Genomic DNA, 18,047 nt, shown 5'->3' with positions numbered 1-18,047 from the left:
TGCGTTGCCATGGTGAATCACGTGACGATGCCAATAACTCTACGCATTCTTTGTGCTTTGTTTAAATACGATATTATAATACTTAAATAAGTTAATATTGATGCGTCTAAAAGTCAAATGGACGTGGAAATATATCTGCAGTGTCAATAAAAATACAGGTCTTATTAAATTTAAATGGAAAAGTAAAATACAAAAAATTATCGTTATGTTTATGTTATGTAACGTTAGGCCTATTGTGTAGCTATGTAACATATCGCTTTTGTCAGATGTTATGGTTTTGTAGATTTTCTTTTATTAAAACTGGGGATAGTTAATGTAGGTCAGGTTCCAATAAGCCTTAAGGCTGTACATTGATGCCCTCTAGTGTTTTCACTGGAGATTGTCTGTGCAAACTGAAGAAATTTTGACCTTTTGGGGAAATTTTATTTTGGGCCCCATGAGGAGAGCAGCTTATAATAAAATGAAGTGTTTTGAAAATGTAAAAATGCATAAAGTTTTCTTTGATGGGTAGGTGGTGGGTGTGGGTATTGTAGGGGGATAGAATATACAGTTTGCACAGTATAAAAATCATACGTCTCTGTCAAGCCCCCATAAAACATGGAAACCCAACATGTATGAGTGTGTGTGTGTGTGTGTGTGTGGTTCAGGTAACCCTACGTTATGAGGACAAAATGTCCCTACACAACTATGGCAATATCGTATACACGCGCGCGCTGTGTGCTTGTGTGTGTGTGTGTGTGTGTGTCGGATGGCATTTGTGGGATTGTCGCAGTGTTTAAGTGTGTAGTGGGTGGCACTGCAGCAAGTGCAATCAGTGTTAGATTGGACATTTATGCTGTGATTGTGGAGAAGGCAATCACTTCCTGATTAGGGCATTTTCCCACAACTCTCTGATTGGACAGACAGACACTGCAGTCCTACAGATCATCACCCAAAACATGCGGTCTGAAGGCCTCATAAGGTCGCACCGGCGAGAATTTCCATTGTAACACTTTGTTTAAAAATGATATAAATAATAATACTTTAACATTTAAATACGTACGAAAAATCGTCACCGAAACCACCCAAAACTCCATAACTTAAAACAATGAACATTAGGCTACAGGTTGCGTGCCTTTCAAACAAAATAAATGCACAACAGATGCCAATGTCAAATTCACTGCAGTACAGTTACAAGTTAGTATATTTAAAAATATTTTTTATTATTATAGTTTTCATGTTTAAACGCCTACACGATTAAGTAAATAGATATCAGTCATTAGACACAATTGCTGAAATTTGGTTAAAATTAATAAAAAGAGACGTCTCTTTTTATTAATTTTAACCAAATTTCAGCAATAAACTTTTATAGGCTTGGCCTACTTTTAAAAGTATATATAGGCCTATTTGACTAACGAGCAGATAGTCCTCATTAGGCCTTCGAAAATATTATATTATTATTATTTTACATTATTGTCCTTTAAATCACTAAGTAGCCTAGCCTATGAATATAAAGTAAGAACATATTTTAAAACATCCTATAAACTGTGTGCGGCACATAAGTGTCGGTCAATTGGTGCATAAAGACTTCAAAATTGCATAGGCTACAATTAAAACGCTCATTTTCAATTCCCGGAAATTGCTTTAGGTCAACACCTTTTGTTTAATTCTGGAACATCAACCATGAACAAATAAATAAAGCGCTTTACATGTCATAATGATAAATTGATTTTTATTTTTATTTTTTGTCCCGGTGTGTGTTCCGTGCACAGTTCGGAAGAAATATTTCCGCCATTTCCCCTAAATTATACCAGAAGAAGAAAAGAACCCGCCTTGAAATCACGGCAATTAAGTGTCAAGAGTTTAATGAGACCTCTTCACCTTTGGGTCGCTCTGGTTGAGCGTTTGTGCCAAACGTGTGGCTTTTAATTGCTGTTATTAAATAAATCAATTCTCTTCTTCCACTGATTCTTCAGAGGTTTTGACTGGCATTCGTAATTGATACGTGTGGGGTTAAGGCATTATGTGAGAACCGTTTCCGAACCACTAATGCTGATTTCAAGTACATAATACATGCACAGATAACCATTAGCCTACTCTAACAGTCGGACGTGTTTTAATAATGACTGAAATTCTTAAAGTCTAAATGTAGTTTTGGCAGGCTAATTTGGTTGCGGTTGTCATGGTGAAGAGAAGATTGGGTGATGTTTATGGGATGGAGCGCGAGCATTTAAAGGCTGTTTCGATGGGGACTTTGGAAATCAGGAGCGCATTCACCACAGTCATGTCTACGGGTCGCAGTGAGGATTTTACCAACAAGTGCAGAGAAGTTACAAGCGACGTTTGCATGGTAAATATATATATTTTTTTATATTTTGCTTGACCATAACCCGAAGCCATCGATAAACCATGAACCCCTTTCAGGCAGTGATATAGGCTACTAGCTCAGCTGTAACGTCTTGTTGAGGAGGGTCATTTTTTGGTCCATTGAGGTTCATCTCTCGCAAACAGTATAAAAAAAAAACAAAAAAAAACAGTTTTGTTATATTAGCCTACGTGTGATATGAAAACTACAAAAAAAATAATAAAAAAAATAAAATAAAAGAATAATAACCTACCTGTGCTTTGCCTCAAGCGAACGCGATTATTATTTTTTTGGCGGCGGAAATGCGATTTATTTGTTACTGAAATATTGATAGAAAATGCTATTAAACCACATTTGTAAGCGCCTATGCACATTCAAATTTTATTCACAGAAGTGCAGTTTAAATCTAATTTTCAATTGTGTTGAACCATATAGCTGTACACTGTAAAAAATATATGATCAATAAGTTATGAAAACATGTTTTTACATTGCACGCTCATCAAAATAAGTTAATTCTTATTAAACTTAAATGATACAAGATTTAACTAATTTAAAGCAATTTAAGTTGAAATGACCTAAACACTCATGTTGATTGTACTTAAAAAGTTGAGGCAGAATTATTATTTTTTTTATAGTGTATGTTTGAAAATATAATTTCTGTTTCTACAGATTTCATCAGAACTTGTGAATGGCCGATTAGGTCCTGCTTCTCCTTCTGCTTTACCCCAAGCAATGGCATCTAATGCTTTCCCAGGCAAAGTAGTTTGCACAGGGTGTAGAGATGACATCCTAGACAGGTATCTACTTAAGGTGAGAAGGATTTTTTTCCTTTAAAATATTTATTCATTGACAATTTTGCTGCATGATTCTAATGTAATGTAATTTCTTACACCTGCTAATTATTGAATGCAGGTAAATGACTTGTGCTGGCATGTGCGATGCCTTTCATGCAGTTTGTGCCAAACCACTCTGAGCGGAAACACAACCTGCTATGTTAGAGGGCGAGAGGTCTTCTGCAAACTAGATTACTTAAGGTATTTCTTCTGAAGATGTACAGAATATGTATGCTTACAATATGTTTCAGTGTGCATTTAACCTAATCCAAACATAATTATGGATGTTTGACAGAAGGTATCGTACATGGTGCTCGTGCTGTGGGGAAACGGTTCAATCCTCGGACTGGGTACACAGGGCGAAGGGAAACGTTTACCACCTGGCATGCTTCTCGTGCTTCTCCTGTAAGAGGCAGCTGTCCACAGGCGAGGAGTTTGCTTTGGTTGGGCAAAAATTGTTGTGTCGAATCCATTACGACAGCATGCTGGACAAACTCAAAGGGGCCTCTGAAAAAGGTGAGTTGAGAGTCCTGCATGCATACAGGGGACATACTTTAAAACCCTATAAAGCCTACTGTTATATTTGATACGCACATTTCCAAGGCCTGTAAATTATCAACATGATCAAAATGTTGCTGAAAAAACTGTTGTACACAATCTTCTATGTTCTGTATTCTAAAGACCTTTTAGTATAATTAAAAAAAAAAGTCCATCTTCAGGTTGTGGTACACATCTTTTTGCTGTAAAATCTTTACTGATTTTTATAAAGTGAACATAAGAATACATGATTTTATATATATATATATATATATATATATATATATACACACTTGCTGGACTGAAGCAACTTAGGTTTACTTGATTAACATTTTTAGAAAAATCATGTTAAAATGTGAGTATCAAATATGATGCTGTACATCAGGCTTTTGAGAAATGTTTGTATGTCGTTATCATCATTGTATTGCATTGCATTATATTATATGCTTTGTCCCCCACAATAGTTGTTGAGTTTGGATAATAAAACAATAGAATTTTTCTTAGAAATGTTATTAGGACATACAGAGTGACAACAACTGATATTTAAATGCATTTCATTTTAAGTAGTCTGCTATACAGTTATAAAGATCCAATTGATTTACATTACAATCTTTAAGAATTTCATCTTATTTGGCCACAGAAATATGAGCAACTGCACCAAATCGCATATTTTTTAAAATAAAAATTAAGTATGAGCTCCATATTCTCATATATCATACAATGAGCCATGAAAGCCTGATGTAACAAATAAGACACTCAACAACAAAACAACAACATACAGTATGCAAACTTTTTTTTTTTATAGTTTTTGTCTAAAGGTTCTCTAAACTGTTCCATTTAAAAAATTGATTCTCCAGACTATTATTTCATGTCTCTACAGGGTTAAACTTTTACAGGGTTAAACTAGACATTATTTGCATAGTTTGGGTAAAAATAATACAAACCAAGATATCTTAGAGAAAAAAAGCAGTTGTTTGGGTTTGATAGATGGGCTTCTGGTTTTGTTTTCTAGTTTGTAGCATGCTCTGTCTGAAAAAATAATTTCACCTGTGCCTTACCTTTTATTATTCCAAAACCATTTGTCCTGATGGTGCGTTGCCTACAGGTTGTGAGATAAACCAAAAGCCGTCAAAAAGAGCACGTACCAGTTTCACTTCTGACCAGCTACAGGTAAACTAAATCATCACTCTCGCTGTTCAAAGTGTCCCAAATGAGTTCAATGAAAGAAATAATCGATCCCTGCTATGTTGTACTTTGTAGATTTCCCATTCCCTTTCTGACTCTGATCCTGCTGACGCTATTTCTGTGTTTGTGGCTTGCAGGTTATGCAGGCTCAGTTTGCTCAGGACAATAACCCAGACGCACAGACACTTCAGAGGCTTGCTGAACAGACTGGGCTTAGTCGACGCGTCATTCAGGTTACATTTCTTTAGCAATTTCTAAAGTGCCTAAATTGAGCTGTTATAAATGTGTAACTTAAAAGTGATACCATTGTTTACCATTTGCTACCGTATGTAGCAACAGAAGTGAATGCGTATGTTGTCTAAGTAATATCTTCTAATTTCTTTCTGGTCAGGTCTGGTTTCAAAACTGTCGTGCCCGTCATAAGAAGAACATCTCTCCCCCTCATTCAGGAACATCGGCAGGGGGTCTGTCGTCACTCCGGGTGGTTCCCAACCTAAATGAACTGCATTATACAGACACATCCATGCTTACAGCCTTACACAGCATCTGCATCGATGGTGAGATTTGAGGGAATGTAGTACATTCAGCCAAATACTCTATAAATAGTACTTTATCAGTTTTTAGTGCGAAAAACTGTTCTGATATAGCAGAAATACTGGAAGAATTTGCTGATTTGATGAAAACTGCAAATGGAAAGGCAAAAACATATCTTTCCTCCTAATTTCAAACTGAAGAAATCGCCACCCAATACCAATCCGAGACACAATAGTGATGTTCAATTCACGAGGGAGCAGATTTCCAATGAACCTGCCAAATTGGTCCTTAAAGCGCACTGAATAATTAATTTGAAAATCAGACTGAGCCGATCGCAGCTGTTCTTGAGTCAGCAACTCACTGATTCAATGATTGGGTCAAAGACTTGACACTTGACTTGGACCTCAAAAACTTGAAACTTGACTTGGACCTCAAAGAGTTGAGACTTGGACCTCAAAGACTTGAGACTTGGACCCAAAGACTTGAGACTTGACTTGGACCTCAAAGACTTGAGACTTGACTTGGACCTCAAAGACTTGAAACTTAACTTGGACCTCAAAGACTTGAAACTTGGACCTCAAAGACTTGAAACTTAACTTGGACCTCAAAGACTTGAAACTTGGACCCAAAGACTTGAGACTTGGACCCAAAGACTTGAAACTTAACTTGGACCTCAAAGACTTGAAACTTGGACCCAAAGACTTGAGACTTGGACCCAAAGACTTGAGACTTGACTTGGACCTCAAAGACTTGAAACTTAACTTGGACCTCAAAGACTTGATACTTGGACCTTAAAGACTTGAAACTTGGACCCAAAGACTTGAGACTTGGACCCAAAGACTTGAGACTTGGACCCAAAGACTTGAGACTTGACTTGGACCTCAAAGACTTGAAACTTGGACCTCAAAGACTTGAGACTTGGACCCAAAGACTTGAGACTTGACTTGGACCTCAAAGACTTGAAACTTGGACCCAAAGACTTGAGACTTGACTTGGACCCAAAGACTTGAGACTTGACTTGGACCTCAAAGACTTGAAACTTGGACCTCAAAGACTTGAAACTTGGACCCAAAGACTTGAGACTTGGACCCAAAGACTTGAGACTTGACTTGGACCTCAAAGACTTGAAACTTGGACCTCAAAGACTTGAAACTTGGACCCAAAGACTTGAGACTTGGACCCAAATAATTGAGACTTGACTTGGAATTCAAAGACTTGAGACTTGACTTGGATTTAGAAGCAAAGACTTGGACCTCAAAGACTTGTAAACATGTCTTGGAAAAGGTATAATGTCAAGATGACATACATTTGTTCCTGTGTGTTTGTGCTTTTGTTAATGGCTCCGTTTCTCTTTTATCTCCAGTTCAAACACCAACATCTCTACTCTATCAGCCATTACTGTCCCAACAATCAACACATCTACCGATCAGCAGCAGCTAAACATTTAACAATTCAGTTGTAAATGTTGTGCCAATTATTATAACAATTATGCCACTAATACCTTTGTATTAAATGTATTAATTTGTATGTTTTCATTTATTAATGTGTATTTTGTTCCTATCCCATGCAGTTTAAGTAAAAATAACTTGATGTCATGTGTCTATATGAAATACTTTATTTCCAAATTGATCCGTGCATGCACTTGGATTACATCATACAATGTTATTATACATTGTAAATTATCACAACATAAAGTCACAAAAATAATAAAAAGGTTTACCACACTGTAAAAGAAGAGAATTAAATAAAGTTAAATACTAATAAGATAAGACAAGTGTTAAACTAAAGAATAATGCAATTTAAATGAATTATGAGAGCTGATTTTAATTTCAGCACATGCACTCACTGTATTAGCATTCACATTCATGTGTTCTTAACATAAAAATGGTACGGAATACATTTTGACTTAAATATTAAAAGAAACATCCCTTTCAAATTATGAGAAAAAAAGTGTACATTGTATAAAAAAAGAAGGTAAAACTTCAGATGGTTTGTAATCACATAACTTCATCAAAATATGAGCAATTAGTCCACCTAAAATAACTACCAATATTCTGCACACATATTCATATCAAGGTGTTATTAACAGAAATTCAAGTCCTTGGCTAAAATTAAGTGAATGGACGCAATGAAATCTCTGAAGGAGCGAGGGGTGTAACCTCCTGCTGCTAAAGAGCAATCGATCTGATGAGAAATGCATTTGGAAGGATGAATAAGAGCAGTAATGAAGGAATAAATAGTTTAAAGCTCTGCACAGCAGAAAAGGGCTCAAATCAACATGTGGTTGAGGTTAAAAGAGATGTTAACGGCATGTTGGAGTAAGGCACTTCAGCTGAACTGCAAGTACAAACAGCAACTTTAAAAAGTTGAGGAAAATTCATCTAGTGAAGAGCAATTAAATGCGTTACCGGTCATTTTCTCAATATGAGAAAAGTGGCAGTTTCACCCCAAATGGGTGCCAACAGAATGCAATGGTCATATAAAAGACAAGAATCAGTTTTAAAAAAAACAAAATAAAATAAAAAACACTAAATTCTATAAAAATGCATAGACACTTACAAACACACCTACAGACAGGAAATAATCTCAGCTGATTTACATGCTTATTGTCAATTATATTTACTTATATAATGATAACATAAAAAGATGCAGATCAGTTTGAAGACTCTTGTATTTATGTTTTTGGACTTCTAATAAGATTTATAACACAAGCTGCCTACGGACATGACATGACCATTTAGGATGCTGATGGTCAGGAAACAGAATAACAATCGGCGGTGTCCGTTTTTCATGTCAGTGCCTTTTTGTTGGTTGCTGCTTTTATTTTCTACCTTTCTTTTTCTCTGGTCTCTTGTGGTTCTTCTTGTTGAGGATGGCTCGCAGGCTGCCGCCCATGTAATACGGGCGGCTTGCTGAACCGTCGTTCTTCTCCAGGTCAAGCACTGAGAACAGAAGCATAAGCAACGTTAATGCCAACCAATCGTTAATGTGATTTTGTCGGCAATCAGAGGCAATGCTGGATATTTGGATACAAGGAAAACTCAATTGGAGAAAGTTATACTGTATATCAGAAGAAGTATATATACAGTAGTGGACAAAAGTGATGTCCGGCCTGGGAAAATTGACATCTTTACCGTTTATAAAAATATTATTAAAAATGTGTTAAAGATTTTGTAAGCATATTGCATAGTCAATTGTTTTGTTTGCGATAAAGCAGTGAAACATGCCAAATTGTGCGGGCTGTCATACAAAGAAATTATAAACAAATGCAAAAACAGGAGAGAACAAATGAAATCTGAATATTTTGCAGTCAATGTATGCTTTTGTATGCACACACACACACATATATACACACACACATATATATATATATATATATATATATACACACATATATACACACATATACATATATATATATATATATATATATATTTTTTTTTTAAAGTTCTAGCGTAGAACTTTAAATATTTTTAAAGCATTAAACTGAAAAAATGTATCGCCGTCGTTTGCACAAATTTTGACAGCACTAATACAAATATATATATATATTTTTTATTAAACTTAGAATGTAAACAATATCGATAATATTTGTCATCATACTGCAAAAAAAAGTATTCAAAACAATAATAATATTTAGTTCAGCTTTATTCTAATTGAAAAAAAAAAAACATTGTATTTTTACAAAACTTTCCCCCATTAAAAGACAACTTGTACTGAACTTCACAGAGTAGATGCAGCATCAAACCTGTCTACATATTACAAAATTACAAAAATGGCTTTTATGTTCCTTTTATAAATTGAACTGGAAAAACTTTCAGACTGATTGCAAAAAAACAAAGAAGAGCAGTACTCTTCCTTTTAAACTAGGCACATTTACTAAATACTGCCATCAGAACACCTGGAAATTCATAGATTATATCAAAACATGGTTAAAAGAGAATATACACTGTATCTATTATGAATCCTCCAATACAATAACATTTGCCATTAGATTATGATAAAGTTAATATTAAAATCATGTGGCACATGGACTGAGAATCAATCCATCCACACGCACATCCAATGTAATGCATGAGCTTATAAACCAGAAATGACATGAAAACAAAGGGTTGTATAGAAAGAGAAGGATACTGCAAGATACAAGATCTTTTCTCATTAGAGAATAAATATATAGAATAGCTTGCTTTCAGAACTGGCTACCAGAATATCATCAGACTTTAATTCAGTTACTTGCTCCAGAAGACAAACAATGTGTAAGGCAATGATGGACAGAATATCAGCAAAAAGAAATGGAAGGGAAAAAGTAAAGGAATAAAGTACAGCAAGAGCCAGTCAGTATCAGCAGAGAATGCAGAGAAGAGATCGCTTCTAGAAATGCTATCGGCTCCTGATTCCATATCCCAGAATGCCTTGCTCTGCTGTGGAGAGATGCAGCGTGCTACAGTACTACCGCAGTTCTTCACGTCCCACTGAGGTAACAGTTTCAGGACACAGCATACTTTTTGCCTGCTTGATCATTTTTGTTAAGTATCCTGTGCAGGCCTTGAGGCATGTAATACGGTTTGGAAGGACTGCCATCGTTCCTTTCAAGATCTTCACCTGAAGGGTGTCCCGGCAAATCAGACGACGGAAGAATGGAAGAGCGAAGGAGGAAAGACAGTGTCGCAAGGAAAAAGGGGTAAAAGAAATAAGAAAGAGTTAGTGAGTAGTCTTGCCGTTTAAGAAGATGTGAAAAGAATAAAGTCAAAGATCACATTAGGATTATAAAGAAACAGAAAAGATAAAAGTCATGCACAGAAAAAGAAGAGGAAAATAAAGGAAGACCAGTGGGTATGTATTTAAGTTGAAAACATCATTACCAAACGCACATACCAGTATGGGAATATTGCAGATTTAATAAGGTGTACTTACAGAAGCAGAGGAACAATGTATCTACACACATGGCATAGACGTTAAAGAATCCGTGCGCAATCATATAGGATCCAAATATCACAGTCTGTGGATGGAAAAAAGATTACAAGAGAAATTAGTCACAATGAAATATTATTTTCCGATGGACAAAATCAAGTCCCGCCCTCCATTTTTTCTTGTTCGAGAAGCTGTTTCACTTGTATATACGTCACAAAATGGAAGAAAAGGTCATCATAAATTTCGTTTCATGCCGTCTTTATAGGTGAGGGTTCCCATACCCTCGATTAATAAATGTATTTATTAATAAACTAACAAATGTATTGTCAATACAAGATCTTGACCAAAAATGTATGCACCTCTTGATGGAAATATCACAACAACATTTATTTCTATCAAGAGGTACATACATTTTTGGTCAAGATCTTGTATTGTGTCAATGCTAGAGTCCAGCACTCTGTAAAGTCTCCTCCAGCACATCCCAAAGACTTTCAATAAATTTAAGGTGTGGACTCAGAGGTGCCAATTCATGTGTAAAAATGATTCTTCATGCTCCCTCCCAACCATTCTTTCATAATTTTTTGAGCCTGATGAATCTTGACATTGTCCTCCTGGAATATGGCCATGATGTGTCTTCCAACATGGTTGTTTAAGAAATGAAAAGCTACACACTCCATCAATTAGGGTTAGAAGAATTGTTGCCAAAAATATAACATGCTAGAAACATAATAATCACTGCAATCTATGATCCAATCATAAACTCTTAAATATTTGCCAATTTAAATCCAAACAGTGACTTTTTTGGCCGGGCAGTGCATATTAAAAATGAAGAAGAAAAAAATATATATTTTACATATATTCCTCTATTAATATTTAAATCAGTCTTAAAGACTGCAGAATAATGAAATCATTTTAACATCAAATAAAAGCATAATTTAACATAAGCAAGCTGTAACGCTTTCACTCACCAGTAGAGGGACCCAATAATAATTTAATGATGGCACCTCTTCCTGGATTACTGGTATTTGGCGGGTGAAGAAAAAGAATGCAAGGACACCTGCGAAAAACATTCACAACATCAGCAAACAAAAAGAGCCTGCAAACAATGTGACTGACATTGTTTATACTACGCATGTTCTAAACTGACAATACTACGCATGTTCTAAAGAGAGAAACCCGTAATTTAGAGCGTAAATGGAAAAAAACTAACTTAGAGGTCTTTAGAATCGCATGGAAAGACAGTATGTCACGTTATAAAAAGGCCCTAAAAGCGGCCAGGGCTGAGCATCTCCGCAAACTAATAGAAAACAACCAAAACAATCCTAGGTTCTTATTTAACACCGTGGCTAGACTAACAAATAAACAGATGTCACCTGAACAAAATATTCCGTTACAGTTTAGTAGTAATGATTTCACGAAGTTCTTCACTGAGAAAATAGAAAACATCAGAACCACAATTGTAAACGTTCAATCCTCAATCGCTCCTTATAATTCAGCCTCAATTATCACCCCGCAAGAACAATTACAGTGCTTTACAACTATAGAACAAAAAGAGTTAAATAAACTTATCACTTCATCTAAAACAACAACATGTTTATTAGATCCTATACCAACTAAACTACTGAAAGAAGTGTTACCTATAGTGGAAGAGCCTCTCCTCAATATTATTAACTCATCTTTATCTTTAGGTCACGTTCCAAGAACATTTATACTGGCAGTTATAAAACCTCTCATTAAGAAACCACAATTAGATCCACATAATCTAGCCTTTTTTTGATTCCCTGACGAAGGCCAGTGTGCTGAAACGCGTTGGAGTCATTTTAAAAGTCTTTTTTGACTATGCCATAAAATAAAGGCATTTTTAACATTCCAGGAGAGTGCCTTGGAGTTTTTCTTTGATATAAAATTATAGACCCATTTCAAATCTACCTTTTATGTCTAAAATACTAGAAAAAGTTGTGTCCGCCCAATTGGGCTCTTTCTTCCATGAAAATGACATCTATGAAAAGTTTCAGTCTGGTTTCAGGCCGCACCATAGCACTGAAACTGCGCTCGTTAAAATCACAAATGATTTACTCTTAGCTTCTGACCAAGGCTGTATCTCAATACTAGTTTTACTTGATCTTAGTGCTGCGTTCGACACTATAGATCACACAATACTCTTAGATCGACTACAAAATTATACTGGTGTTCAAGGACAAGCATTAAGCTGGTTTAGATCGTATTTATCTGACCGCTACCATTTTGTCTATTTAAATGGAGAAAAATCGATCATAACTCCAGTAAACTATGGAGTGCCGCAGGGATCTGTGTTAGGCCCTCTGTTATTTTCAATATATATGCTGCCACTTGGAAATATTATAAGGAAACATGGAATTAGTTTCCATTGTTATGCTGATGACACTCAAATCTATATTTCATCACGGCCAGATGAAAACGCTAAATTATCCAAATTGACAGAGTGTGTTAAAGATATAAAAGATTGGATGACGCGCAATTTTCTTTTATTAAATCCAGACAAGACAGAGGTACTAATCATCGGTTCAAAAAACCACCCACAAAACCTCTCACAATACAACTTTAACATAGTAGGATGTCCTGTTACTTTATCCACTACAGTAAAAGACCTGGGTGTTATATTAGACTGCAACCTGTCTTTTGAAAATCATATTTCATATGTTACAAGAACAGCCTTTTTCCACCTTAGAAACATTGCCAAGCTACGTAACATGCTATCAGTTTCTGACGCAGAAAAGTTAGTTCATGCATTCATGACCTCGAGACTAGATTACTGTAATGCTTTATTAGCTGGTTGTCCTGCAACCTCAATAAACAAGATACAGTTAGTCCAAAATGCCGCCGCTAGAGTTCTAACTAGATCAAGAAAATATGATCATATAACACCAATTTTATCATCACTACATTGTTTACCTATAAAGTTCCGTATTAATTACAAGGTATTGCTACTGACTTATAAAGCCCTAAACGGCTTAGCTCCAGTCTATTTAACGGATCTTCTATCGCCCTATAATCCATCGCGCTCTTTAAGATAACTAAATTCGAGGCTTTTGGTCATACCTAGGATATCCAGATCCACCAAAGGACGGAGAGCATTTTCACATTTAGCTCCAAAATTCTGGAATAGTCTTCCTGATACTGTTCGTTGCTCAGACTCGCTCTCCCAGTTTAAAACTAGATTAAAGACGCATCTCTTCAGCCAGGCATTCATATAATACTTTTAATCTTACAGTTAAATCCGACCTCTAGTTCATAGACGCCAGAGGAGAACTGGCCCCCGACTGAGCCTGGGTTCTCCCAAGGTTTTTTTTTTTTTCTCCATTAGGTCACCTGATGGAGTTTTTCGGTTTCTTGCCACTGTTGCCTTTGGCTTGCTCAGTTGGAGATATTTGGGGATATTTAATTTAATTAATCAATCAACGATACTATTGATCAGCATTACCAAACGTGGACGTTCCACTAGAAACAAACATTGATGTATTGTTTTAATTTAATACTGTGAAGCTGCTTTGATACAACCTATGTTGTGAAAAGCGCTATATAAATAAACTTGACTTGACTTGACTTGACTTTAATCTATGTGTATGTAGGCATTAGGTCTATGCAGTGTCTGTGTGCGTTTGTTTAAAGCCCTCAGACTCTATTAGTCTTAATGTTTCCCCGTCTGTATGACACAGATGAACGTGGACTCACCCACACTCCCTGAGATCAGCAGTTTGCCCAAGAACAGCAGGAAGTCAGTCACCTTGTCCAGAACAGCAACTCTAGACAAAAAAACCCACAATAAACACAATAAAAACACAATAAACAGATTCTGTATATAGTCGCATTCAGTCTTAGTAATGTTACATAAATTAGAAAACTAATTATATGGAATATTTAAACAATTCACAATATAATTGATAATAGTTATCTCAATACTAGTTGTGACATTTTTTTTCGATGTCTGACTTATATTAATTGAATATTGTTGAAATTATGCTTCACAATTATACTTTCTTTTATGGTATGGAGGCAAAATTTAGTGAAATTTGAATGATTATCCTTTGACAACACTGTAGCAAGAAAAAAATAAATCACATCAACAATAACATCTTGGAAATGTCACAATAACTGAAACAAATTATTGCACAGGTGTGTGTAAGAGAAAGTCCTTGCAGCTTCACACCTTGACAATGACATTATAAATGTCTCAGCTGTGCAGAGTCTTACCTCATAACGTTCCTCATTAACAGGAAGAAAGCGTCTCGCGCTGAGGCACAGAAATTCTTCCCATATATTGAAACCTGAGGAATAAAAAGGAGAAGCAACCATAAACGACAGACCTATCAGTCGGTCTGTCTCCACAACCCAGGTTTGACATTGCCTTTCTTTTCTTTGTGGTTATATATGCCTGTACCTTGAAAAAGTGGGGTGACTCACCATAATGTAAGCATTCCTGTTCATGAACTTAATGAAGTGCTCAAGGCACCAGAAACAGCATTTGAGGCAGCACAGCAAGAAGCGTGCACATGCATTATGAGCACCTGAGACAAAGACAGAAGGAAGAGCAGCATCATTCATAATGTATTCTATACTGATAGTCTACCGTTCAAAAGTTCAGGGTCATAGGATTTTTTACATTTTTATAAAAGAAGTCTTGTATGCTCACCAAGGCTGTATTTGCAGTAAAACAGTCATATTATTATGAAATATTAGAATTTATATAAATGTTTTCTATTTGAAGAAATTTTAACATGTAATTCATTCCTGTGATGTAAAGCTGAATTTTCAGCATCATTAATCCAGTCTTCAATGTCACATGATCCTTCAAAAAATATTCATTCTAATATACTGATTTGGTGCTCAAGAAACATTTCTTACAATTTTCAATGTTGAAAACAGTTGTGCGGTGTAAATTTTTTTGGAAATCATGTTACATATTTTTTCAGGATTCTTTGATGAATACTACGTGTAAAACAACTTAAAAAAAAAAAAATAGAAATGTTTTTAATTAATTTAATGCATTACTGGTGAATAAAGGTATTAATTTCTTTCATTTAAAATTGTATTGACCCCAAACTTTTGAACAGTAGTGTATTTTTTACAACATTTTAAAACATCTTTGAACATTTATAAATGATGAATGAATCAGTGAACCAGTTACAATCAAAATTCTGAGGGTGAGTTCACACTTGTAGTTTGGTTTGTTTGATCCAGACCAAAAAAAAAAACATTTAGTCCTGGTTCGCTTAGCGTTCAGATTGGCATTTTTATCAGCGAACCTTAAGATACCGAACCTAAAGACACAGGGATACGTTCACAACCTGATTGGTCGGCTTCTCTGATGTACTGCCTATTTTGAGACGTAACTTACCGAACATCTATAACAATGCTGTTTGCTAGGATAAATGTGCTTGTTGTATGTACATTGCCTACATATGATGGTATTTTGACCAGCTGAGAACTCGTGAAGAGCTTATAAAATGTGTAAAGGAGTCTTAACAGCGGCAGGAATCCCTCTGTCACACACAAACGAAGATCTGCTGCGAGGAGACTAAGCGACTATGACAAGAAAAAAAAAATGGTATGCATGAGCATTCTGTCCTTTTTAGTGTCTCATCTTCCTGTTTTTGGTTCGTTTACATGTCTTTGGTCCGTATTACGTTCATATTTCAGTTGAACCACACCAAAGTTTGTTTGGAAGCGGGCCGAGACCCATTTTTTCAGCGGCCTCGGTCCGCTTGTTTGATGCGCAACAGGATTCGGATGGCAGCGTTAACACTTACAGAGCAATCGCACTAGAGTTATATTTAATCAAACCAAAACTGCCAAGTGTGAACACACCCTATACATTTTAATGTAATATTATACCTTTCAGTTTGTGGTCGAGATACTCCAGAATAATCCTGATGAACTGTACGATGGACAGAATCAAAGCTCCAAATGCAAGAGAGCCTGTGTGATACCTGGAACAGCATTGTAATGTGATTATAGTGAACATTTAATTTCAGTCCAAACTCCACTCGCAGACATAATCAATTACCTATAAAGCACTGATGGCAGCATACCTTAAAGCCCTGCCAAATGATGAAGCCAAGGGGCAAGGTGGGATGTCTTCTGGCTTCCTCAAGGCCCAGTAATATGAGGCAAAAGCTCCAGCGAGGGTGCACTGGCCCAGAGCGATGGTGAAATTCACCAGCCAGAGGAAGACCAGTAAATTGCAAAGCTGAAGAACAAAGATATAACGGTGGTACAAACTCTCCCCACCGTAAAAAGCAAACGTGCACTGGGAGCCCGGACACAGTTTAGTCACGTTTGATTGACTGAAGGTCTGAAACGCATCAAAGAGACACAAACAATCACCAATATGATACATTTACTAGATAAATGGACTATGGAGTAGGTAATCAGAGTTTACAGTAGGTTTAGTGCTTACCTCTAGGTCACAGGTCAGATTGGTATACTTGCAGTCGGGTAGTGTTGACATTACTTTATAGACTGCATCGCCAGAGGATGCCAGGAACCTGAAAGAAGTTATGGTTAAGGAGACTAAAACACAAACTAGTTAAAGCTGAAGAGTGTCATTTCTGTTCCAGCAAATGGAACTGCTAAAATAAAAATTGCTCAAACAAATCAGTCTCACCCCAAAATCATGCATACATACATTTTAATATATGCAAGATTAGTATATGCATATATAAATTTTAATCCAGCATTCAATTAAATTGAGATTTGGATACACAGCTGTAACGGCCCAGTATGCGATGCAGAGAGCCAGCAGCAGAAAGGTGATGATGGGATAGAAAAGTGTCGACATAATGCAGCCAATCGCCCTGTAGGAAAGAGAGAGACGTGAAAAAATAAAAACCAACAACATTTGACAGCTTTGTTTCAGGTGTTTTTCTATTCTTTCCACTTACATGCACCAGCATTAAACAAAAGAAAGAGAAAGAAACTAACTTGCTGCCCTCCTTCAGTAGAGCGATGGCAATACGAACTCTGTTCCGCAGGAATATCAGCACTAAGATGATGATAGCTTCAATGACAGCCAAGGTGATCACTGTGGTAAATTATCAAGCTGTCATTTTTCCAACAAACTGAACTTTTCATAACACTTATCAACTTGACAGTGCAGGTGCATTGCTTGGTTTGAGATTTATTATTTGATTAAACTGCACTACAAACACTCATAGACTGGAATAACTGAAGAAATCTCACTGAATATGAGCCAGGTCTGACTCAGCTGCAGGTAAACCCGGAAGTCAGTCTGGAATCCAATGTCTGAGATGGTCATATCAGAGTCCGGCTTTCCCTTGAGTGAACTGTACTCCCAGTAACAATGCCATATTCCTGTAAATGACAGTCAGGACACAGTGTACACTCAGTGTAGAGAAATTCAAAAACCAACTTATCTAACAAATCATTTAGTGTTAAAGGGATAGTTCAACAACGACAAAAAATAAAAAAATTATGTGGTCAATTACTCACCCTCATGTCTTTATACACCCATAAGACTTATGTTCAACTTTGGAAGACATATTAAGATTTCTTTAATGACATCTGAGAGATTTTTGTCTCTCCAATGAAAGTCTATCGACACCAAACACCAAACACTCAAACGGTCATAAAGAGATCATAAAATAAATCCATACAAATCGAGCAGTTAATCCAAGTCTTCTGAAGAGACATTGTAGCAATGCTAA

General features: G+C 36.1%; 2 protein-coding genes across 13 annotated transcripts in view; one reads left to right on the top strand and one right to left on the bottom strand.

The window, feature by feature from the left end:
* Nucleotides 1-605: 605 nt before the first annotated feature.
* Nucleotides 606-6,994, top strand: LOC307173857 (LIM/homeobox protein Lhx8). 5 transcript variants are annotated; one of them, XM_079897381.1, is made up of 9 exons: nucleotides 606-624; nucleotides 2,121-2,329; nucleotides 3,014-3,154; nucleotides 3,257-3,378; nucleotides 3,473-3,693; nucleotides 4,820-4,884; nucleotides 5,037-5,132; nucleotides 5,291-5,456; nucleotides 6,797-6,994. In XM_079897381.1, exons 2-9 carry the CDS (start codon nucleotides 2,162-2,164, stop codon nucleotides 6,871-6,873), a joined length of 1,056 nt encoding a protein of 351 aa, XP_079753507.1. In that variant the 5' UTR covers nucleotides 606-624; nucleotides 2,121-2,161; the 3' UTR covers nucleotides 6,874-6,994. The 5 variants fall into 5 exon arrangements, with proteins under 5 accessions (XP_079753507.1, XP_079753506.1, XP_079753509.1 ...); XM_079897380.1 differs by lacking the exon at nucleotides 606-624 and adding an exon at nucleotides 1,610-2,041 and having other exon boundaries at nucleotides 2,132-2,329; XM_079897382.1 differs by lacking the exon at nucleotides 606-624 and adding an exon at nucleotides 1,982-2,004 and having other exon boundaries at nucleotides 2,141-2,329.
* A 31-nt stretch (nucleotides 6,995-7,025) lies between these two features.
* slc44a5b (solute carrier family 44 member 5b) overlaps nucleotides 7,026-18,047 on the bottom strand; it is a 37,406-nt gene continuing 26,384 nt past the window's right edge. For 5 of the 8 annotated variants that reach the window (XM_079897375.1, XM_079897372.1, XM_079897378.1 and 2 more), the window contains 12 exons: nucleotides 17,563-17,694; nucleotides 17,305-17,404; nucleotides 17,085-17,177; nucleotides 16,781-16,868; nucleotides 16,413-16,675; nucleotides 16,216-16,310; nucleotides 14,785-14,888; nucleotides 14,575-14,648; nucleotides 14,056-14,126; nucleotides 11,313-11,401; nucleotides 10,348-10,432; nucleotides 7,026-8,375 (listed from right to left, as the gene is read on the bottom strand). In XM_079897375.1, the coding sequence (XP_079753501.1) occupies nucleotides 8,254-8,375; nucleotides 10,348-10,432; nucleotides 11,313-11,401; nucleotides 14,056-14,126; nucleotides 14,575-14,648; nucleotides 14,785-14,888; nucleotides 16,216-16,310; nucleotides 16,413-16,675; nucleotides 16,781-16,868; nucleotides 17,085-17,177; nucleotides 17,305-17,404; nucleotides 17,563-17,694 (1,316 nt within the window). In that variant the 3' untranslated portion in view covers nucleotides 7,026-8,253. Of the gene's footprint in view, nucleotides 8,376-8,938; nucleotides 10,036-10,347; nucleotides 10,433-11,312; nucleotides 11,402-14,055; nucleotides 14,127-14,574; nucleotides 14,649-14,784; nucleotides 14,889-16,215; nucleotides 16,311-16,412; nucleotides 16,676-16,780; nucleotides 16,869-17,084; nucleotides 17,178-17,304; nucleotides 17,405-17,562; nucleotides 17,695-18,047 lie in introns of those variants that run through there. The other 3 variants (XM_079897376.1, XM_079897374.1, XM_079897373.1) reach the window with 2 other exon arrangements.

This window comes from Squalius cephalus (genome assembly GCF_949319135.1).
Source record: "Squalius cephalus genome assembly, chromosome: 16".
NCBI classification, from domain to species: Eukaryota; Metazoa; Chordata; class Actinopteri; order Cypriniformes; family Leuciscidae; genus Squalius; species Squalius cephalus.
This window is presented reverse-complemented; position numbering and strand designations above follow the sequence as displayed.